This window comes from Megalops cyprinoides, chromosome 10 (genome assembly GCF_013368585.1).
Source record: "Megalops cyprinoides isolate fMegCyp1 chromosome 10, fMegCyp1.pri, whole genome shotgun sequence".
Classification (NCBI taxonomy): Eukaryota; Metazoa; Chordata; class Actinopteri; order Elopiformes; family Megalopidae; genus Megalops; species Megalops cyprinoides.
Window position 1 is genome coordinate 26,548,988 of NC_050592.1, and position 25,095 is coordinate 26,574,082.

General features: G+C 41.7%; 2 protein-coding genes across 2 annotated transcripts in view; both read right to left on the reverse strand.

Moving 5' to 3' along the window:
• Positions 1-10,281: 10,281 nt before the first annotated feature.
• Positions 10,282-16,230, reverse strand: prdm13 (PR domain containing 13). The gene is made up of 4 exons (XM_036539564.1): positions 16,063-16,230; positions 14,166-14,297; positions 13,946-14,066; positions 10,282-11,744 (listed from the first exon to the last, which is right to left on the reverse strand). Exons 1-4 carry the CDS (start codon positions 16,201-16,203, stop codon positions 10,282-10,284), a joined length of 1,857 nt encoding a protein of 618 aa, XP_036395457.1. The 5' UTR covers positions 16,204-16,230.
• Positions 16,231-24,520: 8,290 nt separating this feature from the next.
• zgc:172323 (uncharacterized protein LOC564165 homolog) overlaps positions 24,521-25,095 on the reverse strand; it is a 7,461-nt gene continuing 6,886 nt past the window's right edge. The window contains exons 10-11 of the mRNA XM_036539565.1: positions 24,854-25,095; positions 24,521-24,614 (exon numbers count right to left, since the gene is read on the reverse strand). The exon at positions 24,854-25,095 is cut by the window's right edge and continues 7 nt beyond it. Coding sequence (XP_036395458.1) covers positions 24,521-24,614; positions 24,854-25,095 — 336 coding nt within the window. The remainder of the gene's footprint in view (positions 24,615-24,853) is intronic.

Here is a 25,095-nt window from a genome sequence, read left to right on the forward strand (position 1 = left end):
CCTGTAGCATCTTTCTCTTCGTATTAATAACCTGATTCATGTGGACTGAAACCCTGCTTTGCCTCGGCGTCTCAAAACTGCCAATGTGCTTTGTTTCCCCCCCCCCTCCCCCCCTCCCACTTGAATAAGGCAGTGAGAAATTAAGCATGGTTATATAATAGCCCTCATTATCTTGTCACAGTGTGCTGAGATAACCAGCTCTGGGGACCACTTTCCAGTGACCCAGTTATGGACAAGGGACGCAGGACCTTCAGTGTCTCTTAATCCTGAGCCACTGTCCTGGGCCTTATGGACCGGCCTGGCAATGCACCTGCTAAGTTCCACACATGAGACCCTCCAAAATAAACAGGAAAAAAAAAACAGGTCAAATGAGTGGATGACCAGTGATGTAATTGTCTGAGGAAGACAAAGACAGAACACAAGAAGAGATAAATCTGTGACTTTGCATTGATGGCATTTGAGTTTTCAGATGAATACCACAACACTTTGTTAAGATATTTGTAAAGCTTAAGTAAGTTTGCTGATGAAGGTCACCTGAAGTGGGCAAAGAAGGGGTCGTATTTTAGAGTTTTGTCTTTCTCTGAGAACAAAGGACTGTGGCCTGTCCTGATCACTGCCCTCTCCAAGAGGAACACCCCCTTTTAAAGTCGGCAAAGACCAAAGAGCTTTCTGCCTTTATACAAATGCAATAACAAACCCGCACCAGAAAGCCACTAAAAAGATTTCCACTTCATTTAAAAGTGATTAATATTCAGGCCAGCCAGCAGAGTGTCTTTGGAGAGACGGGACAGAAACGCCCCCAGCACTGTAACAGACTGACTTCTTAACACCCTGTTTACAGCTTGATGCCTGGGTGTACAAGGGGGAGAGAGGGCAAGGCGATGAGGGGGTGAGGCAGTCAGGCTAAACATGAAGAATGTGACTGTGAATATGGTGGAGAATGTGAAGGTAAATATGGAAGAGAATGTGACTGTGAAAATGGAGGAGAATGTGAGAGTGAAAATGGTGGAAAATGTGAGGGTGAATATGAAGGTGGATGTGAGGGTGAATATTGAGGAGAATGTGAGGGTGAATATGGAGGAGAATTTGAGAGTGCATGCTGCAAGGAAAGTGAGGGTGAATATGAATGAAAATTCAGTAAGATGTAGGAGAAAATGTTGGGAAATATAGGGAGAATTACTGGAAAATATGAAAAAAGAACTGCTGATTGAATTTTCAAAACCCCCCATAAGTGCTGGACAGAAATGTGTAGAATTTAACAAAGCACAAAAGGAGGTCTAGCACTCCAGAGCAGCTTTTATACTAGTTAATTACTGAAGAATTACAGACAAGAAGAACCAAACTGTTCCCAGACCAGAACAGTGCTGCATTTTTTCTGTATTTAAATCACAGGGTCTTTCAAAAGCGCCCTGAAAAGAGGAGAGAAAGAGTGAAGGTTGTGTTGTCTTTGAAATGGAAGGAGTTGCTAAGAGACAATGAAATCCAAGAATACTAAATAAAGGGATGAATATCGTGAATGATAACCTCTGCACTCTGTTTAAATGTTAATATTATTTGAAGACTGGAATAATTACCCTCCCAATCAGGTGCGCAGATGAACAGTCGGTTCTTTTGCCTCTGATTCAGTCTTTCTCCTGTGAAGTGAACAGCTCCTGGGTCTTGCAGAGAGAGAGAGAGAGAGAGAGAGAGAGAAACAGACAGAGTTAGAAAGAGACAGTGACACAGCAATGGGGGGCACACCAGATAGGACAGAGATAGCGAGAGAGCGGGGAAAAATATAAGAAATGAATTATGTATTGTATCACAGGCAGATAACATGTTGATTAAAGTGAATGTTTGTTATTTTGTGTCACCCATCACATAAACATACCCATTAAATCTAATTTCTACATCTTAAATACAGTCCCCAGGCCTTAATTAACAACCAATGCTGCGTGATTGCTTAGTAGGCTGGAGGTAATCAGAAATCAATGGGCCACATTAGCAGAACTTTAGCAAGGCTGGGCAAAGCAATACACGCAGATGAGACTGCCAGGGCACAGAGGAGACACCTGCTCAGGTAAGATGCATGTCTGGGTCAGAACTGGTTTTCATGAATAATCCCGAATCGGGTGAGAACAGCTCCTTAGAACCCGGTCTCTTCCTGTGTTCTGCTGCCGTGTCCCACTCTTGCCAGGCATGAGCCAAAGGCCAGTCCCCGTATTGGCGGCTGGACCGGACTGTCGATAGCGTCCATTAACAACACACCATGTACCGGCCCTCCCTCTGATCAATCATTACAAAAACCTGGTACTTTTGGTAATGACTCTTGGCATTTTCCAGAGAAAACAAGCCAGCGCGATGTAAAAGCTGTTGCTAGGAATGTGTCGGTAAACGTTCACCAGTCCATTGTAAGGTGTTGCTGTGCGTGCATATTTGTGGAGATTGTTATATGTGTGTGCTGTGCTGCTAACTGTTACACATTTTTAATTGACTGTGTCTATTACGCTTATTGAACCAATATAAAATAAATATGTAATTCACCAGCATTGGTCACTCTGTGTAAATGAAAGTAATATGCTCTGTCTTCATCAAACCTTGGCTTACCACCTCAGCACATGTGTTCACAAATTTGGCAAAATTCTTAGAATGGATCGACCAAACCTGGTAAATATTATATACTGGCAATTCCCACTTTTAGGGCACAATGCATCCTCAGAAACCCTGTCATAAATGTGGTCATCGGAGGTTGAATTCCATAGATGTTATATGTGTAAGTAATGTGTTACATATGTGACTTCAGGCTAGACTCCAGTTTTTCTCAAAAAAGATTAGATAAATATGGGATTATGCCATATAGTCACAAGATGTTAAGATTCTATAGATAGTAGTTCATTTGAATATACTGAAAACAGTGCAAATATGACTATAAATATTCAGTACTATGACGCAGTGTGGCAGTTCAAGAAGGACAGGGCGTGCTTTACATCAAGACGCAAATGACGGTCTTCGGACAGGTGTCTATTTACATGGCAGGCGAGACAGCGCACTCTGTCAAAGGACAACATGCATAAATCTTCCCCCTCACAAGTTCACTGAATGAAACCAGAAATTGTCATACGAAAGACCGTGGAATAATTAAAACAAAGACCCCTTCCCCCCCCCCCAAGAGGAGGAAAAAATATTTGTTGCCTTTGAAGACTTTTTTTTCTTATTCCTCTGCATTGGTTGTCTCTTTTTCTTGCTCTTGTTCACCATCTTGTCATAAATCGTGATTTTCTGTCATTAAACAGTTAATGGCGGCATATAATGTCATAAACTCAGGTCGTTGATCTTGGTTGAAACAGGCACTGCACTGTTTCAACCTGTAACCATCCCCAAGCCCAAATGTGAGAGCGCTCATCTCGCACAGGGTCATCTCAACAGACGGTGATTTTTGATTCCATTCAGTTATATTCGACGTTGTCTAACACAACCTCTCCTTCTGGCGAGCCACTCTCCCTGTGACGCAAGCACTCTGTCTGGTTCCATTTTCACTCAAACTAGGGTGCAAGGGCTGGTGAAAGGAGGTACATAATGTGTTATGAGAACATGGCGTCATGCAAGAGTACAAAAGCTGCTGCAAAAGTAAATGGATTGTTGAGGGTGAACTTTGGTTTGAGGTCTGTGCCGGCACACTGGAGCTCGCTTAAACAGCCTGAGCAGAGGTCGGGGGGTGGGGGGCGCAGATCCAGCAAAGCACACCGCGTAGGGAGCACAGAGGCCTTTCTTTGAGTCCCAGCTGAAGCACAGGAAGGGTGACCGCGCCGACGGCGCTGCAGCTCAGACCCCAGACGCACACATGGGCCCAGGCCAGGAAACACAATACGCAGCAGGGCTTCAGGCCCGAACCAATCGCCTCCCTATTATTCCTCACATCAAACAGGGAGCTGCTCATTTGCAAGTGAATGTCCTGTCATTGTAGAGGACGGCGGCGTGTGTGCTCTGATTAGCATGTGTTTGTTTGTGTCCGAGTGAGAGGGACGACAGAGCACCAGTGTGCCCTGTGCTCTTACCTGCTGGTGCGGGCGTGGCGCATCGTCGCCATGGCAGCCGTCTCCACCCAAGCGAGGCCTCAATCCGCTGCGACAGTCTGATGGAGTGTGTTTGTCGGGGATTTCTCCTTTTAGAACAGTAGTGTGTATCAGAGGTCAGTCGGTGTGGATCATTCATTGGTTAGTTCCTTAAGGTATTAAAGTTGAATTCCTTGCTCAAGGGCACAGCAGTCGTACCCCATCAGGGGTTTAAACTAGCAACCCTCTGGTTTCAAGACCAACTCTCAAACTGCTACGCTGCACCTCCAGGCCTTTAAGAATCCGGTCTCATGGTCTGACATGGTCTGGATTGCTTGTTATTTTCTGGATGCACTTATTACAGCCATGTTGTAGGCATGGTGCTCTCTGGTTGTGTAGTAAACTCTGACCCGCACTTGACTGATTGATTTGATGTCTGTGAGAGATGTGAGCGGGGATGAACCTGGATTCCTCTGTCCGTGCCCCCGCCGGTCTGCAGGTGACGGTAAGCGATGCGGGCACTTCGGAGAGCAGACCCCGGGTGACGTTGGGGGTGGGACGGAGGATGAAAGGACAGACAGTGCTCTTAAATCTGCTTTTCGGAGGAAGAAGGGGAGGGAGGGGGGGCGGTTTGTTTACCGTGGGATAGAAAGAGGACCAGGCAGCCACTCTCCAGCTATAATGTGTCACCTGGGAGAGATGTCAGCCCTCACTCAGATCACAGAGCTGCTGCATTTAGGCAGAGAGGGTGGGGAGGGGGGAGAAAGAGAGAGATTCGGGGAGAGGGGGTGTGCGTGGAGATACTGATGGCTGGAAATGAGTATCTAAGATCGCACGGGTGACTCTTTGCTATAGTGGTCATGAAGGGGTCTTATTCAATTGTGTTGGTGACAATTTGTGGTCCTTATTTGCTGTCGTTGTCCACTCATAGCAGTCAGGGCTTGAACACATGTGATTTGACCCATGCTGACCTTTTTCTCCCACAACATGGGTCTGTGATGTGTCCCTTGAAGAATATTATCAGGGATGTGTCTCATAGGGGTGTTGGAGTTAATGTCCCTCAGAAGACAAGGTTCTATCCATCAACTGTAAGTGAATTTCTCTGTACTGTAAATATCGCTCCTCTCTACAAAGGAGTGCATAACTCTGCTCTATATAGTACATATCACGACTCTATATATAGCAGAATATTGCTGCACTCTAATTGGCACAGACATCCCCGGTTGCCTTGGAAACAACTGGTTTGAGCCCCAGCATGGTACAAGCAGTTGAGCTGGGTGGCATCACAGAGCATAACGATCAAAAGAATTCACAGAAATCTTTACCACTTCATAGCAATTACAGATACGGGTACACACATACACACGCACACACACATACACGCTCAGTTCAAATCTACATTTAGACCAGATTCGACCACAAGATGAAATTCTTACCAGTACTGTTCCTCCAGGAGTGAACAGAGTAAATATGAATGAGTCCTGAATGTCACTACAGCACATTCAGTGCTGAAGTGTTTTCCATAATCTGATCAACAATGCAGAGAAATATTCCCTCTGTTTACATTCAAACTACTGTAAGTAAGTATTTCAAGTCTGCTGAATTTGTGAATTGATGAGTTGCTGAAATTAGCCAAATCTGTTGAACTGGAAAATACTACTAATTTGAGACTAGGGTTGAACAGCCCATCAGAAGGTTATGTCATAATTTCATTATTCTATTGATATTTCACCATCTTTCTATAATACAGTCACTGGTCACTGTCATAGTACCTTACATTGGGTAACGTGTGTGTGTGTGTGTGTGTGTGTGTTTAGGGGCACAGCTCACATATTTGCTGGTCAGGGACACATTCTCCTTTGCACTCTGTGACACACTCCCGCCAACACACACACACTTCCTCACCCACACACATGCACACACACGGCTGCAACATTTAATGTGTGCAATATATGTGATATAGAAGAAGACAGAGTCTCCTTTTCTTCTCTGAGAGTGCTTGTGGTTGAGTTGTTTTTCAACGCTGCAACTAAGGGCTTCTCCTTGCAGCCACAGTGTGCTGACCTCTTCAAAGGACTCAGCTGGTTTATTATTCATTTGCTTAGCAGACATCCTTATCCAGAGCAATTTTTATAGCTTACTTTTTACATATTATCCATTTATACAGCTGGATATTTATTGAAGCAATTTGGGTTAAGTACCTTGTTCAAGGGTACAACAGCAGTGCCCCCCATACACACACACACACACACACACACACACACACAGGCACACACACACATACAGTCACACACACACATCTCCCAAATACACAGGCCCAGAATATATTTTTTGCTTTCGTGCACAGCAGTGATGCTAGCAGGTTTTAGTTAGCAATTAGCGGGTGGGTGAAAGTTCTGGGTGTGCTGAGTGCCCTAGTCAATGCCCCCGCCCTCCACGACCATGGTGTCCCCACTAATGAACAGTGCTAATTGATTACAACGCTGGTGGGAGGGGGGGTGGGGTTATTGTTTCTGGCCCTTTTCCAAAGGTGAAGGTAAAGGGGAGAGTAATCACACACATGCACCCATTCATGCACACCTATATGGACGTAAAAAATATGTCCGCACACATACACAGTCGTACCCCAAATGGAAGCAAATGCACTCATACCCACATACTCACAGAGTTCTATGAGAATTGCAACTGGTTTGAGAAAATCATACCGTAGGGACAAAAATGCAGCAGACGTTTGCTTACAAGCGGATCTGTCCTTGTATACCAATACAGACGTTCACCCATTCACATAATTTGGGGTTAATATCCTGTCTCTGCCTGCCAACAGCTACCCTGTTAATGAATTTGGGAGTGTGCATGAGGGAGATGACACTGTTAGTTTTAGTGTGAGTCAAGGTCACGCAAGTGGAGATCCCAAGAGGCTCCAGGTTCATTGTTTAGCTAACGGGAGAGGACAGGTCCATGTCCTGTTCTGTACAAATTTTAACTTAACTATCATTTTGAAAACACATGGAATGAGAATTGATAAGTTCATAAATGTATTAACAGTGGGGTTTGACCTTCATGTTTCAAAGCCATATCCCTTTCAAAACACACAAAACAAGCAATGTAATGTTACAATCTCGAATTTCTTTACTGAAATTTAGACTTGCCCTTTTGTCTGGTGCGTTTTTCTGTATATGTCTATTTAACTAGACCTTTATTTTATTGCAATGCCAAAGGTAAAAAATGTACCGTATAAATATTCGTGTTGCCAGCCTCTGCGGAGATATTTTAAGTGTTGCCACGCGATATTGCAGACACCCAGAAAATCGGAATCTATTTGAACGTGTAGACTCCATTCGGGTTGAAACTGTCCGCGTTTTACAAGACGTCGAAACATAAAAATACAGAGGCCAATTATGGCAGGCGCTGCTGGTTTCGTATTCAGTGATGGATGCCATTTGACCTGGCCATCTCAGCGCGGGTCTTCCGATGGAAGCGACTGGCAAACAAGCCCATTAGAACTGGTCAGATGTCATCAGTCTGTCTCAAAAGACCCACACTACAAAAATCGAACCAACTGCATCAAGGAATTAATATAAGGCACTGTAGATCATTAAAATGTAACCTTAGTACTATTCAGCTTCGTCTGACAGAGACAAGGAGGGAAAATTGTAAAATTTTTTGTTCGTTTGATTTTTGAAAAATTATGTCTTTGCACATGCACATTTTACGTTTTTGTTTCCTCAAATGTATGCGTTTATAACACGTAAATAATGGAAAATAAATGAAATAACACTGTACAGGTACCATCCAAGCTTGCGTGAGTCTTGCAGTTTTTTTTTTTTTTTTAATCAAGACTTTTTTTTACGATTTTTGTAATTTTCAAGGCCAGCCTATTACCAGAAATTTTTTGTTCTTTTTTGTTTCTTTCTTTCATTCGTACACTGCCAGGCGGCGAGAGACAGTGCGGCGCTGGGACAGATCTAACGTGTTTTGGTCTGTAGGTGATATGTTCTCAAACTTTGCTGAGTGAGAGCAGGACTCGACCTGACCCTGACAAGTTTGGGTTTGCGCGTGATGGGTGGCAGGAAGAGGCTGTGGAACGCGCGGCCATAAACACTTCACTGGTCCGCCGCACACGTTCCGATGAGGAATTTTAACTGTCAGCGTTAGTTAAACCGAGTATGTATTTTACCTGATTAGATCATTGCATGTGAGAGCATGTCTGTGTTTTTTGACGAGTCAGACTACATGCACGTTAATAATTTTATAATACTGAAATGTTTCCGTTACGAAAAAAATAGAAAAAATTATCTTCAGTTCCAGCTGCCGTTGTTATTGTCGTTCGTGTCCCTTTCAGCGATATTTTAATGTTTTAGCTTCACATATGTATAATTGTTATTATCTTTAGTAGGAGTGGCAGGAATAGTCATAGTAGTAATAGCAGTAGTAGTAATAATATTCGTTCATCGATCCCTGAAATTATACTGCGAAGAAAATCGAATATGTAATATAATTTAAATTATGGTGAAATGTTTCATGCAGTGCGAAGTAACACTTGTTAGAGTCCGTTTTTCAAATCTGAAGACAAAAGGCTTTGCATTTAGATCCTGTTCTTATAGTCGTCACAGACGAAAAACAGTAGATGTATGTTTTAAACTTATAATTTCTTCGCATTTTGGAAAAATCAAATTGTATTGAAAGCGTCTGCAGCATATGTAATTCCTTGTTAGATAAATGATGGTTTCTGGCAGATTTGTTGAAAGAGTCTGACAGTATCGTTTTTTTTTCTTCTTCTTCTTTTAAACCCCCAACAGAAACAGTAGCGGTTTGGTTTCCTTGATTGTATCACGGGGTAAAACGCCAATGCTTTTTTTGTTTGTCTTTAAACAGCGATCTGTCACCTGCCTCTCTCTCCCTCAGCCACCCTCACATATGTCTTTTTAATGGCTACCCGTTCAGGTATGGAAAGCTTTACTGCAGATTTACTGTATGGTGCACAACTGAGCCATTCAGTCTGGGCAAGATAACATCCTTGAAGGAATTCTGATGTCACCTGAGCTGTCCTCTGAAGCGCTGCAAAGCTTTTTACACCGTTTAACAAAAGACGCCGCAAATAAACACTGAAAAAGTTTTTTTTCTCGTACATTTGAAATTGTAATCCAATTTTGGTTACTTTTTGGTATTGTACGCTAAGTATTTTAAAATGTCAAAGGTGAAATTAGAATTTTATGTCTCGAAATGAGCCGAAGTGTGTGTGTCTTAAGTCTGCTTCGGGTTTGTCTACCTGCCGCGTGGTCCTGTCGACTGAGAAACATACAAACTGGTATTCATTTATAGAAGATACTTTGTTGTTGAATGTTTTATATTACATTTATTTAAAAAGGAACAACCCAATAAACATGAGGGAAATATTGTTTGTATACAACTTCCAATATTAACATAGATACACCAAGCTTCCCACGGAACAGTAAATTAAATTATTTTTTACATTTTTACATAAATTCATGCTTTTAAAAGTCACGGATCAGTAGTGCCTACTATTAACACGATCCTTAATTATTTGTCAATCCAAAGAGTGGTCTCGGCTGCGATCACATCAATCCCCGTCCCGCGATTGTGCCACCATTTTTTTTCCCAATTTACTTTATGATTTTCCACTAGAAAGCGTGGAGTTAAGGAATTACGGCAACTGGGAGGAAAGACTGGAAGCAAGACTGGAAGAAAACAATCAGTCGCAACCCAGGCTCCGTTTTACCAGAGTGATGTAATACAAAGGCACAATATTAAACAGAAGTGACCCAAAACTATATGGATTTTTACGTTTTTAAACTGTCGTTTAAAGTGCAGCCGTTGATTCACGGGAAGGGTCCGTTGTGGTATCTTGCAGGGGTGCGCTAAACGACCATTTTGTGAAATAAGCAATTGTGAGACACAATAGAACGTATTAATGTTTAATAAGAATTTAAACTGAGTGAAAGAGGGAGGGGGAAATTCAATGTGTTATGTAAACCTGACCTTTTACCCTTTCATTTTATCACACAAAGGCTAACCATTTAAATAATATCAGGAAGGAGTAACAGATACAACAATGTAATCAAACAAGACTTTATAAAAAGAAACTTTTCTTCCGCAGTGTGGAAAATTTCCAACTTCTTTTCTGCTCGCTTGATTTTTATTTACTTTTGCCTTTTTACTTGTTTGGAAAACATAAATTATACTTAAATCTAGACGAGTATAAAGTATATGCAGTAAAATGTACAATTCTCTATGGGTCATTATTTTTACTGGATTCCTGGTCGCTCTGGTCGTCGGTGAAGCACACGTCAACATCGCTGTCATTGTCACTTTTTTGTTCCTGGTCTTGAAAAAGTCCCCCCATTTTGTCATCGGTTTTTTTCATCGTCTGTCCTGGATGCCTTGATTTTACGTGTCTCTCCAAATCCCTTCGACGAACGAGTACCTTTCCGCAAAACTCACACCTGTAGGGCGTGTTCCCCTCCGCGTGCAGGCGGATGTGCTTGTTGAGGTTGCTTGGGTCACCGAAGGGTCGAAAGCAGACTTTGCATTTGAGTGGTTTGTACCCGGTATGCGTTCTCATGTGAATCTTCAGGCCGTATTTCCGAGAGTACAGTTTACCACAGTAAAGACACAGGTGCCCCTTTTTTGGCTTGCTCGAACCGGATGTGGTGGTGGGAATGGACTCGAGCCTGGCACGGTTCTTTTCGACTGCAATCTCGGAGAGTTGCTGGGCGTGCATGGCGATCTCCCTGTCAATGTTTGGGATGGAGCTCAGGTCAGGGTTGAGAGCAGGGGCACCGAAATACGACATGGACTCCGGGTACTTGAGAAGGTTGCTGAAGTGAAATTTTAGAGGGTAGTACGGTGAGCTGTAGAGCAGTTCGCCATTATAGACCGTGAAGGGCATTAGAGGGATATTGCAGTCTCCGCTGTAGGGCTTGACACCATCAAACTGGGGGAGGGAGAAACGTTCAAAATGGAATCCAGAGGAGATCTGAGAATAGCGCGAGGGAGAAAGTCCCGAGTGGAGGCGGCTTTCCACCTGCTTGAACGCAGACGTTTCCTCGAAGTGAGGTAGTAACGGAAACCCCCGGATGGCATTGGTGCATGGCACCACTGGTGATGCGGATTCTATGGGGTGGACGCACTTGGAAGGATGACTGCCCAAAGGTTCGTTGAGAGTGCGTGTGGATTTGATATTTCCTAAAAGTTTACTGAAGCCTAGTCCGTTTGGTTTGACATTGGGCTCCTCTCGAGATCCCTCCGCCGGGGTAATCTTGGACAGTCCTGTGGGTTTGAAAGCCGATCGTACACCAGGATGAAATCCCATGTTGTTCAGCACAGAGGATGTCCCGCCTATGCCCAAAATATGGCCGTGATTCCTCGCCGAAGTCACGCTCATATCAAGGGCCCCGTCCTGCTCCTCCGAGATCGATTTCTTCCCTGTTTTGTTCAGAAAAGGTGAGGAAGACACAGTCCGTCGGAGAGAGTCGGAGCTAGAAGTGCCGTGGCCGTTCCTTGGGGACGCCGTGGCGTTTGGAGTGTCCCCGGATTTGGGGGACCTGCTGAAGTTCTCTGAGCTTCTGGCCTGCTCGCTGTTCATGAAGCCCCGCCCGTTACTTAGAGCGCATTGGAAGTGAACATGAGCTTTGAGTGTATTGGGGTACTTGAAAATTCTCCAGCAGTACCAGCAGATATACCGTTCCTCGCCTGTAATGTAACAGAGAAAAATACTTTATTATCCATCTGTTAGTTGTTGCATTTTGATGTTGATACCGATGGATGGTCGTTACATTTTACCATCACTCGTTAGTAATAGCAAGAGTTTATATTAAAATAACTGCCATGGTTATAGCTCAATATCATTTCCACCGTATTCGGACATGACACCAGTTGAACAGTGACAGTGTAAGGTCAATCATTTCGATGTAATGATTTTGTAATCCTTATATGGCTGCCGTTTGTGATTAGCCTAAAAAGAGCAAATGGCAGTCCAATCTGGCGCACAGAAAACCAGTATATTCTGAATGGGGACTCTCTCTAGGCGCTTTCCCGTGGAACTGATAGCAGCTGTTGCCTGAAATCGCAAGGCGCGGCACACAATGCTGCCGGCCCATCTGTTGACGCTGAAGAATAGGAAGCGTATGTCAAGGAGCGCGCGGTGTATTGGCCGGAGAGCAGTGCACACAGCACTCTCTCGCAAATCAGGGCAATATACATCCCACATAAAAGTTAGCATTCATTAGACAACAATACCTAGCGTAGCCAGCTAATTTACCGTAGAGCACCTTTTTGAATTTATTTGCTTTTGAATACATGAATTTTAATGACGGTGACATTTGTTAACCCCTCTCGCGTTGAATTATTATTATTAGCTACGATGATTAGAATAAGGAAATTTAACAATGCACATATTTTAAATGCTGCATTTCTTATAGTTATTGCTGCAATTGCGGGGTGCTTAATCATTAACAGTACAACAGATTTGCAATTTTTTTAATCTTGGAGAATATCCATGGTAAGACCTCTAGTATTTCCCATAGGAAAAACAATTTCCAGCTGTAACCCTAATGACCTTCATTATTTATTATATATGTGTAGAATTAATAGTAATTAATGAATTAAGGAAATATATAATGTATTATATAAAACGTCAACTGTATTAGGTGACATCTAATCGAAAAATGAAAAAATGAGATGCCATTTTTTCTATCATTTCTTAGTATCACGTGCTATAGCTTTGTGAAATGACCGTATATCTGCCCTGTTTCAGCGGGTTATCCTGGACGATTTACCGAGATCTCTGGATAGCATCCAATATTTTAATTTAAAATATCTCAGTTTATTAAATATTCACAAAATAACATCGGTATTGTTTATTTCAAATTAATTACTGTTCCAGTTATCCGATTTAACAATTGCCGTCCTTGGTTTCAAGATATTTATTGTTATTTTATTATCAGTAGTAGGCCTGGTACTGGTAGTAACAGTAGTAGTGTCATTATTGTTGTTATCATTAACGGAGGTGGCTTAGTAGTGTGGATTCAATCATTTTATCGAGTCGGTCACTATCGAATAAATTACAATTTGAATTCATCAAAGCGTAAACAACTGATCATTGAGATCAATCAAGTTTATATGATAAACAGCCTTTTCTTCTGGGAAAATTATGAATGAATTTGTTGAAAAATAGTTTCAGTAATTAAATAACTATTTCTGCGAAAAACCTGGATATTACTTAAATATATTTCAGCCCGTTACAAATTATTAAATGCAACATATGGAAATCTTTCTCATAAATGATCAATGATATTTGTGCGATTTCTTTGCTGTTTTCTTGCCTGCTGTTTGATACAGTGTAGCTGATACAGAATCGAGCTTCACGAAAAAGTGTAGCCTAATAAAGCCTAGTTAAATATTATACTACTGAAGAAACAAGAGCAAGTGGCACCGCTCATAGTTTTTTTTTTCAAGCAGATAGTCTAACCACGCGCCAGTTTATTGAATTGGTATAATATTTACAGTAGATGGTATCGATTGGGTTTAAACTGTGCAGTGAGAGACCATACAAAATGTCAATGAAAAGTAACAGGGATATATCACAATAATAAATCATTTATCAACGATTGAACACCTGTTGCAACAAACCAATGAGCCGACTGGCACATTACAGCTGTACAAAAACCGAGAAGGTGTTTTATTCCATAGAAACCGCCTCGTTTTATGATAGCTTTTTGTTATCACCATTAAATCGTGTTTGAATACCATTGGAGATGAGTCGAACTCTCGTTCTCCATGCCAAGAGCAAGTACACGAATACATCTCTTATGCGACACATTGTAGCTTCTATTTCAGAATTCATAATCCCACAATATCAAGCACTCAACTGCAAACCACTTCAAGATGTTTACCTTTTTCGTCATGCGTTGGTGTGGCTGTGGTGGGAATGTCGAACCACTGGGCCAGAGTGTTGGAGTACCAAACGCTTAGCTCTTCTCCCGGCTGGACGTCTCTCAGCACGCGATAAAATATCTGTGTGTTTAATAAAAAGGGACGTTTTCAGTGGTCACTTCTCACCGTGTTTATTTTTCAGACAAAGAGTTGCGCATGTTTATGGGAGTTAGACCTTACCTGCCCCCCGGGTAAATCCGAGACCGCCTCGAGGTTCTGTTCTTGACCGTTTCTGGCCGCGCGGATTAGTCCAATCCAGTCAGACACGGGACTGCCTGTTTCGTCCACAAAATCCCCCCTAAGAAGTCGAATCTGTTCGTTTTGGAACATACAAAACAGATCATTAGAAAAGACGAAAATATTTTTAACACAGTTGTTACAATGAATGAAACTTTGCAAATACTATATATCGAAATACATTAATTAAAATGACTTATAAAAAATGTAAGGTTTTGTACGTGGAAATTGGAAAATAATCGTTTTTATCGTGAACGTATCTTTACATTTGAAAATAATTTCATTTTGTTGCTTAATTATCTTGGTTTCTTAGTCTAATTCGTAAATTAATTTAGGTAAATTTAGTGATTTTCGGATATACAAAATAAAATCGCAATTCCATCCTTATTTAATCTTTACTGTTAAGGGCTTAAGGGCTAAATAAATATCGTACCTGGGGGGATTTTGAACAACGCCGCGGTTAATGCGTCTTTATCTGCTCTATTAAATAGCGTTGATCATTTTCAAGGGAAAACGCCGTATAATTGAGTTGATATGAGAAACGAATTTGAAGAGTGTCAAAGCGTTTCTAAACTGTTCAAGCAAATTAAAAATTAAAGCGTGACATTTGACAGGGGGAGTGCACCTGATGATCTCGCACAGCCCGGAGCGCTACATTCAGCAGCATCAATCACAGTTAGACAGCATGAAGAGCGAACAAGGCTCTATTTACACGCCGTTAAAAGCATTTAAACTCCCATTTTAAAAAATAAAAATGCAATCACAGAAACAATAGCTTAGCAAAAAATTGCGCACAAAATACATAACATACTCCGTTATACATTTTAAAAACAGCAGTCTAATTATGCTGTTTGGTTTGATTTAATCAGACCTCATTATTTTCCTTTATTTATATGTTCATTTTTGAGGACGTAATGATCTATTTTATGACTTAAAAAAATGAATGCTGGAGGCCATGTTTTCTGCTTTAGTGCCATCTTTCCCTGGCCGCATTACATTAAAATTAATTTGCTCATCGAAATAACTAGCTTACTAGCCTGTAAAAATTTAAAGGGCGAGGGCATGAAATCTCACATATCAGCTCAGGTCTCCCTATTAGGGCGGTTAAGTACAGGCGCAGAGTGACAAGTTGTCCTACTAATATAGCTCAATTATTTCCAACCTGACAGCGCAAACCAATTAATAACCGAACGCCCAATGAATTGTGACAGGTCTGTTTCATGGTTTAAAAAAACTGCCCCGTTCTCTCTACCTGCTCGTCGCTTCACAAATAGACCAATTAATTAAATGTTAGCCGAATTTAATGTATTGATTTTTTTTTTACTTAATCTGTTTTGCAAAATTTATTTTCACGGATTTTTTTTTCTGGCCTGCTTTAACAGATGCTTTATCTTAGAATAAATTAAATTTAGGTCCGCTTAATCCACTCTTTGAAACAATTTCATAATGATAATATACTGTAATTTATATACACAGTTATTATACTTTTATAAATTATTTTTGTATAATCCGCGTTCCCACGCTTTAGCAAGTTTGGAAATGCAAAAATTTAAAAATGTCGATCAGTGTTGAAACCATTTAAATATAATGCTAATTAAACTGTATTTATTTGCTAAAAATTAATGTACTGAAATGTAATATTTCTCTCTATAAAAATATTAACATTTTTTCTCAATTAAGTTTAAATGCCAGTGAAGTTTATATTGTAGCAATAAACTTAATAATGACTTTTAAAAGCTAGCCTGACATGTAAACTGTGGTATCATGGTACATAAAAGGTGTGAAGTGTAAAGTGCAAAAATGGAAAAGTAATTAATGCAATAAACGGCGGTTTCTATACCTTCTTCTTGAGGCCGGGCTCTCTGCGGTCGGACATGTACTTCCCCAACGTGCAGGTGCCCGGTAGCGGTCCCATCCGCAGGCCGGCCGGGATGCTACAGTCTGCACTCACGCTGATGGTGGGCGCCCGGGTCGCTTGCATGGCTGGCTCAGCGCACAGTGGGATCAGAACCAGGAAGACCAAGCAGGGAACTGATTGAAACGAGCAGATACACGGAGATGAGGACTGGCTAATCTCCGCCCGCAAAGTGACGCGGTGGCGTATGTGATCCGGCTTTTCAAATGAAGCAGCAAGGTACCCCTCGGCACATGAATGCGCAGGGGCGCGCAGGGGCGCGCAGCGCGGTGGGAGAGTTTGGCTCCTTTAGCAGCTGTGGAGAATCCTCAGAGAGGGTCACATGGAGTCTTTCCCTCACCCTTGCGCATAATGAACCGCTCCAAACGGTCAGGAGACAATAGGCCAGGCGACCTTCCCATCCCCAAAATCCAATTTGTCAAGGGCAGAGAAAAGAAAGTCCTGAATGAAAGGTCTGAAGCGACCATTAATCCTCAGCATGTGGCTTTGTTCTCTAGACAGTTCCGATATTTTAACTGACAAATCCACTGTATAATTTCTCCATAAATTCTCCCTTCTCTTATTGTCCCCTTACAAACCAGTTTTTGGAAATCAGTGACTACTTTAAATCTACTTGGCTGCATCCTTTTAGCTTTAATATACTTCAAAGCTCTTTATTCTGTCCCCTTGGCTGCATTGTATGGGTCCGATTAACAAAAGGAGCAGGAATGTTTGGAAGACTTGTTAACTTCTATTGACTCCCGGCGTGTGCCAGGCTGAAATCGGGCAGGTACTCGACGGGAGAACCAGCAGAAAAATAACCACGATCTTATCATTTCACACTTGTGGTTTTCTTGTCCCCCTACTCACTTCTTCAGATGGTTTCATTAACCTCATTTATGGCACAATACAGAGCGTAAGAGCCCTCAGTGACCGCATAGCGAATTTGACCATTTATGAAGTCCAAGTGAATTTGTTGTCATTTCAGGATATCAGTTTTCAGCCTGGGATGGATTCCAATTTTAATTTGAAGAAATAAAGACATAAAATATATTTGAATGCATATATGGACTTCATTTTATATATTATGTATAGATTCGTACATATATTTTAAGCTATGGTTTTAGTCGATGGACATTTATTTATTCATTCATTTGTGTCCGAAGTAAGAAACTTCTACTGCCCTCTTCATTTTAAATTGAAATAATATCAGAAATTAATATATTTTAGCCGAAAGGCCTGTTTTATGGGCTTATGGAAATTAAATGTACTAGTTCGTGATACCAGACAAACTAACTACACTACTTGATTTTCTAGACCTTTGTAAAACCTTAAAATTAATTGTTGAGCATCAGGTGTATATGTGGCTTATAGCTGGGACAAGATGTGTCCTAAAATGTGCACTTTGAATTTAAATTTGCAAATTAAGTTCTTGAATAATATAAATAATATTCCAGCAATTTTTTTTCACTTTGTTGATTTTGTGTATGTGCTGGATAGTAATCTGGGGCTTTAAAGAACATACCGGGGTCCAGAGAGAAGGAGCGTCCGGCCGCTTTGTGACTGCAGGTTTTAAAACTGCGTTTGACCCCTTTGATCATCGGTCTGAATGGCACAACAGAAGAAGGAGAAAAACAAGAATTTGTGGGCGATAAATTCAAGCCATGAACATGTCCTGCTAACCTCTGCCCCGGCGACTCCGTGATGACACTGCGCTGTAATTGGGGGAGCAGAGGTGGGATCTTTCGCCACGCAAAGGTACCCCACTGTTCCATTCCGGGCGTTGCTCTTTTACCCGCTTAATGAGTCAAAGAGCGTGAACGACACGCGAACAATTTTATCAATAGACGCATGTAAAAGCCGGCTGTGCGGAGGGTTATTTATTAATGTCGTCACTGGCGACTGGTTCCCATCCGTCCGAGAATAGAGAGCCCGGCCTCTGAAGCGCTCACACCAGCCAGCCGATTCTTATTCTTGTCCTGTGGCTCAAAGCTGAAGTTCTCCAAGTGAAATAAATTGTTCACAAAAGAGGAAAGGAAGACATTTTCTTTTATATTATCCTTACCCCGAAATCAAGGGTGAAACCCATCTAACGCGCTCACTCGAGCAGAGCGCGCCTTGAAAGACTGGGTGTTAAAAGTGAACGCAGTGTTCGAAGCAAATGGGATGGAAAATTAAATGAAATTAAATAGCTTGAACGGCGGCATTGTCCTCTTTTAAAAAGACACATTAATTACATGGTCGCAGCTTTATTCAGAGACAATATTGTGGACTCAATCAAAACATTCCAGTACTCTTTTTTATGGACTTCGCCGCTCAGAAAGCGCCAGAGTGAGGGATCGAAGTCCGAGCTGAAGGAAACTTCTGGAGAAGTTATTTTACTTTTCGAGTCCTTACAGTCGGAACTGGCAGGACCTCTGCTTTACAATCCGGGCTTAATGTGGGTTTTGATTTAACAGGTTGCCACATAATGGACCATGATTGTAGAGGAACAACAAGCCTGTGAAGGGCCACAGTCGCGAGAGGCAATGTCCCACCAGGGGAGTCTATTCAGGCCGTCACAGCGCTCCGGATCGCCAAGGGTTCAGCACTTCATCCACACCGGACCACAATGACTTTAAGGCCCGCTCAGGTCCGGGAACACCACATTTTTGCGCCAAAAAAATCACGTAGACCTTTACAAATGTTCAAACTAGTATTTCTTTCTGTTGCAATATTCCTTTTAATGTCCCGTTTTTATTCACTTCAGAATCGACGTTTTATTCATCCTTACACGCGGCCTTTACGCTGCAGTTTTCACACTGTATTTTTTTCCATACATCGTCGTGGTTTTTTGCAGTTTAATTTAACATAAAAGAGCAGCAACATTGAAAAATAATTTTTTGGACTAAATGAATCAAACAACGACTCCATTTTTTAATACACAAACAAACGTGTGGCCGAATATGTAAGACTACCAGCATTCTGATGTAGGCACATGTTTTGGTAGTATGAATCCCACAGCACGAAACATGTCATAATGATTTTTTTTTAATCATATGGTGTCTTTCACACAATTATTTCCCAGGATGTGTAAAGCGCAATGCCCCTTGCCTCTCACTCTTTCTGGGGGAAAGACGGAGCGGCACAAAAGCCGGACCAGCTGCGCCGCAGATAGGGATGCGGGTGGGACATTGCAGGCCCTTTTGAATAGTAATTATGCTTGTATGGGAGTCCCACCAGATGACATGATTGGGATTTTAACCCAGACTAATATTCAAAATCGCATTAGAAAGTGGCGAAATAAGTGGCAACTGATTCGGTGCTGTTCATGCGTGCTCTCATTTTTAAACGCTCGCCTCAGAAAGGGACCGCTTCATTTCAGATTCAAAGCCTGAACAAAGTTAGCGCTGCCTTTTCAGCCGAATTTCCCCGACTTTGGCTCACTTGTTTCGGTTGAAAAGGCACGGATAAAGGGGAGTAAACTTGTCTGAATTGAAATGTTTCGGTGTACCTTATAAATTCATACCTTCTCTCACTCGAGTGCCTCAGAAAGAGTCCTCTGTCTCTTAGATTCTCTGTGCTGTCGAGCGCATTTAGCGCGGACTCTATTTGTGAAGTTCATTTCTAGGCAAATGTATTCAGGGAGGGCTGCGGATGAATAGCGCTGTGTGTCAGCCGGCCCTAATTGGGATTAAAACACTTAAACCATATGCAAGCGGTGACAGAAATTCTCAGGTTTCAGAGGAGACAAACTTTTGCCCTGGGAGGTACTGTGACATTATACTAGTGGAGCAGTAGGGTATATCAGTGGGAAAAAAGGAAGGAGGTTGTGTTCTCCGCTCGAATGTGTGAGGCAATCAACACAATCTCCATTTGTTGTATTTGTTCGTCTTTTAAAATTTCAGTACACACGTGTGCATTTTTATTCATATATCTAGTTAATAATCCATTCATTGACTATTGACCTAATCACTATGTCTGGAAAAAGTCATTTTAACCTTATAAACGTTATATAACCTACATTATATATAATGTAATTTTAACCTCCAGTTGATGATGTTGTATAATTTTAGTGAAATATTATTATATTATTATATTATTATTATGATGTAGTGCCTGAAGGAGTAACACAAGACAACCAGAAAATCGATACATCCTTATTTTTAACTGTGTCCGTGTGGCTTGTTTGTGTGTGTCGGCATGTCTGTGTGTCGTGTTTCTGTGTGTCGGTGTGTCTGTGTGTGTCGTGAATTGGACTGTACTGCGAATGTAGGGCAGGTGCTACAGGCATCTCGCCACATGCTTAACATTCCGATTCATTTAGATATGCATCCTAAACTTTGGTTATAAAATATGTAATTAATGTGGGAATATATTTTGAACCTAAGACTTTAATTCCCGTATCACACGCTGATGATTTTGTGTTACATTCATGCTTACCTTACATATTCAAAAAGGTTATTGAGCAGCGGATTTTCCCTTATGAACAATGCGATTCGGGAAAAAATGTATGTTCACTTTTAAATGTCCAGATGTACTTTTCTTTCTTTTGTAATTTATTTAATGTCCTTTGATATAAAGCGAGCTTAAAAGTACATCTATATGTTAATGTATTTTGTGATAGCTATTTTTGTGGTTTCATTTCATAATTTGTAAGCACCTTTGTGACTTTATTGATATTTCCACAATAACGTATTGTTTTGGTCAGGCAAATCACTTCGTCTATATTAAAAATTTCCGACTGTTAGCAACTATTGCTGCATTCCTGATATTATTTTTCACATTGGAAAGACAGAAGCCAAACACTTCAACGTTAGTGAAATATGACTCAGCGAAGATATGTAATAAACTGAGAAAGAAGAATGCAATGAAAGGTCGCCCCGGAAACATACCCATATCGGCAAAATATAAAAATGAAAGTGAAATATCTAGCATGTCCTAATGTAAATAGCTAATGTCCTAAATACCAGACCTAGTTACTTGGCAGCATAGGACTGGACGTATCTACGGCACACAATATATGCCTTAATTATGTTGTAGTGACAACTTCAGAAAAACATGAATTCAGCAAATAGCATTACATTAAGTTGTTTTTCCCTCTCGGAAATTGTGTGAAATGTCTTGATCATTGTCTTGAGGTGCACATCTGTTGTCATATCTGTTGGCAAAAGAAATGAAAGTTTCATGTAATATTTTGTTAACCCAATATTTCTATATTTTGATCTATATTTCGATCTAGAAAGCTGGAAGCCACAAACGCTTGCTCTTTTATTTATAATCGATGATTGCATGTATTGGAACATTTAAATTCGTACCGGTGCTTATATGTCGATATACGGGACGCTGATATCAAACCCTTCCGATCTGAATCTATAAAACAATAATAATATCTGCCCCCTTTTAAGCTATTTTTTCGTAGATAATATTGAGCGCATGGACGCAGTTCAAAACAATATGCTGAAATTCTCTTGACAGGACCCTGGATAGCTCCCGGTCGCGCGGCTTCAGGAGTAGAAAGGTCGCCTGCCGCTCGGTCCAACGTTGTTAATTATATTCGTAATGCAGCGTATTGGGTAGCCTTATTTCATGGTGGTGTATGTCGTGGAAATTGAAGGACCTGGGATTCCTGTAGGTCGGAGGCGCATACAGTGGCCAAATGAAAACTAATGATCTGAATCAGCGACAGTCAGCGTCGGGAGACGGTCTCTCAGTTCCTCATTAGAGCGCGGGATTGACAGTTATGGGTTTAATAATCCCCCGTTCCGTTTATAGAGAAAATAAGAGTCTCGTGTACTCGTTATTAATTGCGCCTCTGTTTCGGGTGGAATGAGCTTGTGGAAATGATGACCAGGGAAGTCGCTGGCTATTGATTAACTCGATATACATCCATGTTCAGTTCGTGATTCATTTGGATAATTGTGGACAAGTCGTTCAGATAGTCCCACATCTTTGGTAAAATCTACAAGCAGACATTTTTTCCTTTTCAGTAGCTGCATCATGTCCTGAAATAAGAATTGCTACAGGCATCCCGACTAAATATTTTCATTGATTTTTTCCGATTTTTCAGATTTTTTCAGAGTTCAGTCAAAGCGGAATTCTCAGATTTTCTGAGTCCATTTCCAGCTTTTTGTAAAACCGAAAATGCGCTGCCATTTAATATGTTTGACAGAAGAATGCATATGTAAAAATATCCTTGTTTTCTGTTATAAGTAAAAACGTACACTCAGAGTGTGGTTCTGCTCTACAGAAACTTGCCGCACGGGATTGCTTGATAATTGCGCGTTATCTGTTATTAAATCTGTTGACGTCTATTTATATGGAATTAATTATTTATTTACGTTCTTTTTTATTTAGTATCCACAATTCAGAGAATTTAGAGAGTGTATCATACATACCCTTCATAATTAATAATGTAAATACCCTTTAAATGCCTTAAAAAGGTTAAATATGTTTCTGAAGGGTAAAATGGCAACGTCCCACCTGCAGACTGAACCAGCAAGATTACAAGCTTCCTTCACCACTGTTTATTCCACGTGCGTGTATACGTTTGTATGATGATTTATATGTCGAGGTGATACATCGTAATGCCATCATATTAAAACACATTCGTATAGCTGCAATATATAATTGATACTCAGACACCACAAATTGAACCGTGTTTCATATAGTGTAACAGGTAAATATTTCCTGTATCACATGTATTTTTGGCTGATCCCAGGTGTTGCATCCCGGTGTGCTTGTTTCACTTGTCTGCATATTTGCCCTCAGCTGTCAGCATGTTGGTTTTGGGGGTTTGATTTTCAATGAACACAGTAATGAGTCACAATTCAGACATATTGCATTTGGACTGAAATGTGTGTGCGTTTACCGCTTCCTTTCTAGAAGGAAGATGACATTCCGAGGGTGATGAAGTCAGTTAATACGCACACACACACACACACACACACACATATATACACACACACATATATATATATATATATATATATATATATATATATATATATATATATGTATATATGTGTGTGTATATTATATATAGTATATTGTATATGGAAAAGGATATATTCAATGATAGTCACGCTGTAAAGTGAAATGATGCAGTGAAGTGAGGACTGCATGTGTTATAAAGACATTTCTCACAGGGTGTCAAACACTTGGACGTGTGGCCTTTCAGAAGACTGGACCTGTACAAGCCTCAGATCTGTGTCTTATAATGAGCACAGAGCTCTTCTCCTCTCACACAGCGCAACTCCCTCGTGCCATGTTCCCACAATGGCTCAAATAGGTGAACGCCACAGGTTCAAAGGGTCCGACAGCTTAATGGTGAGTACAATGGTGATTACGGCTAATTTATTTTTCCTTAAATTGCAGTTTGATGCCGCATGATCCATATTGCAATCAGAGAGCTGCTGAGTTCACAGAATGGTGTCTCTGAAACCACCCCCCCCCCCCCCCCCCACACACACACACACACACACACACACACACACACACTCACGCACACACACACTCACGCACACACACACACACACGCACACACACACGCACACGCACACCCATGACGCCATGGTCCGACTGGACACTGAGAGTGTTTGGCATGTGGCGAGGAGAAGGGATCGCTCCCGATCAGTGGCAGATGGAGAAGGTGTGGGTGTGGATGGAATGAGGACATCGAGTGACTGCTTCACATCACTTCAGAGCACGGCGCGCCGGCGTGATGCTGAGGTTCCCTCTCGGCCAGGAGCTACTGTCAGGGGTGGGGGACTCTGCCTCAGGTAAACCCCTGTCATTTTCACCAAACCCTCCCCCCAACGCACATGTACTACTCAGTCCTGCTCTGAGCAACAGGGTGCTGTTTGGAGAGAGCAAACTGCTTATTCCTACAGTATGCGCAGTTAAGAGACTGAGAGGAAGCACACAAAGAGCTCATTCTGATGTGCATTTTAGAAAGAAAGGGAAAGAATTTCAGAAAATTTTAAAAAGAAATCACGATCGCTTTTGATCATGATTTTCACATTTGCCATTTGATTGGGTTTGGGAATAATAAGGGGGCCATTCCATGAATGAACTGAAATTTATCATAACTAATCCAACCCCACCTCTCCCTCTCCCTCTATTCAAACTCTTTGAGATGCTGTTTTTCCTGCTTTCAACTGTAACTTACTTTAGGTATTTTCTCATCATGGCTGTGCAATACGCAACAATCAATTTGGTCTGAAGAACCCGAAGAGCACACAGAGTAGATTGCTGATCACTTTATTTGTGCTTGTTGGAGAGTTGTTTAAGGCACACAGGAATTTACTGCTCGTGGAAAAGATAATATAGAAAGATATAAGGCACTCGGGGTGCCCTGGGAGTCAAGGCTCAAGCGGGGTCCGTCAGTAGCGAGGCTGCAGAGGCGTTAGGGAGAGACGCTTTGCTACTCTTCATCTGTGTCATCGGCTGCACCGGAGATGGTGATGGTTCTCTCCTGCGTGTCGCTTTGCATTGTATCGTCCTCTCCTTTAACTGTTCTGAGATCGAAACAAGACGGTTGAATATCCATTGAGCGTTGTTACTTTGTTACATAAGGAACAGTTGTGATTAATTCACTTAATAATACATAGATGATGTTAAATCAAACTTCATATATTTGCTGAAAATATGATGATGATAATTATTATTAGTAGTAGTTTGTACATAGTTATATGTATGTCTGTGTGAATTCTTTTGTCCCATGTGTCTCCCTGGTTGTGAAAGAGGCTACTGTTACCTGATGAGCACAGTCTTCCTCTCAGTCATTTCCACTGCTTGCTCAGTGGAGTAGCCCTCAATGGCTCCCATTTTGCCCTGTCCGCCGATCCCGCTGCCGACGCCCAGGCCTCCGCCAAGGCCGACGCCCATCCCGCTGCCAAAGCCGACGCCCAGGCCGCCACCGCTCACGGCGCTGATGCCGCCGCCCATCAGCGACAGGCTCTGCACCATGCCCGACAGCCGCAAGTCCTCGCCCTCGAT

Excerpts from the sequence above, each read along its gene's own strand:
- prdm13 (XM_036539564.1), bottom strand. The coding sequence starts at position 16,203 with ATGCAAGCGACCCGGGCGCCCACCATCAGCGTGAGTGCAGACTGTAGC. Across the intron at positions 14,298-16,062 it reads AGCCCGGCCTCAAGAAGAAG|ATTCGACTTCTTAGGGGGGA; the intron begins GTATAGAAACCG and ends CAAAACGAACAG. Across the intron at positions 11,745-13,945 it reads ACCAACGCATGACGAAAAAG|GCGAGGAACGGTATATCTGC; the intron begins GTAAACATCTTG and ends GTTACATTACAG.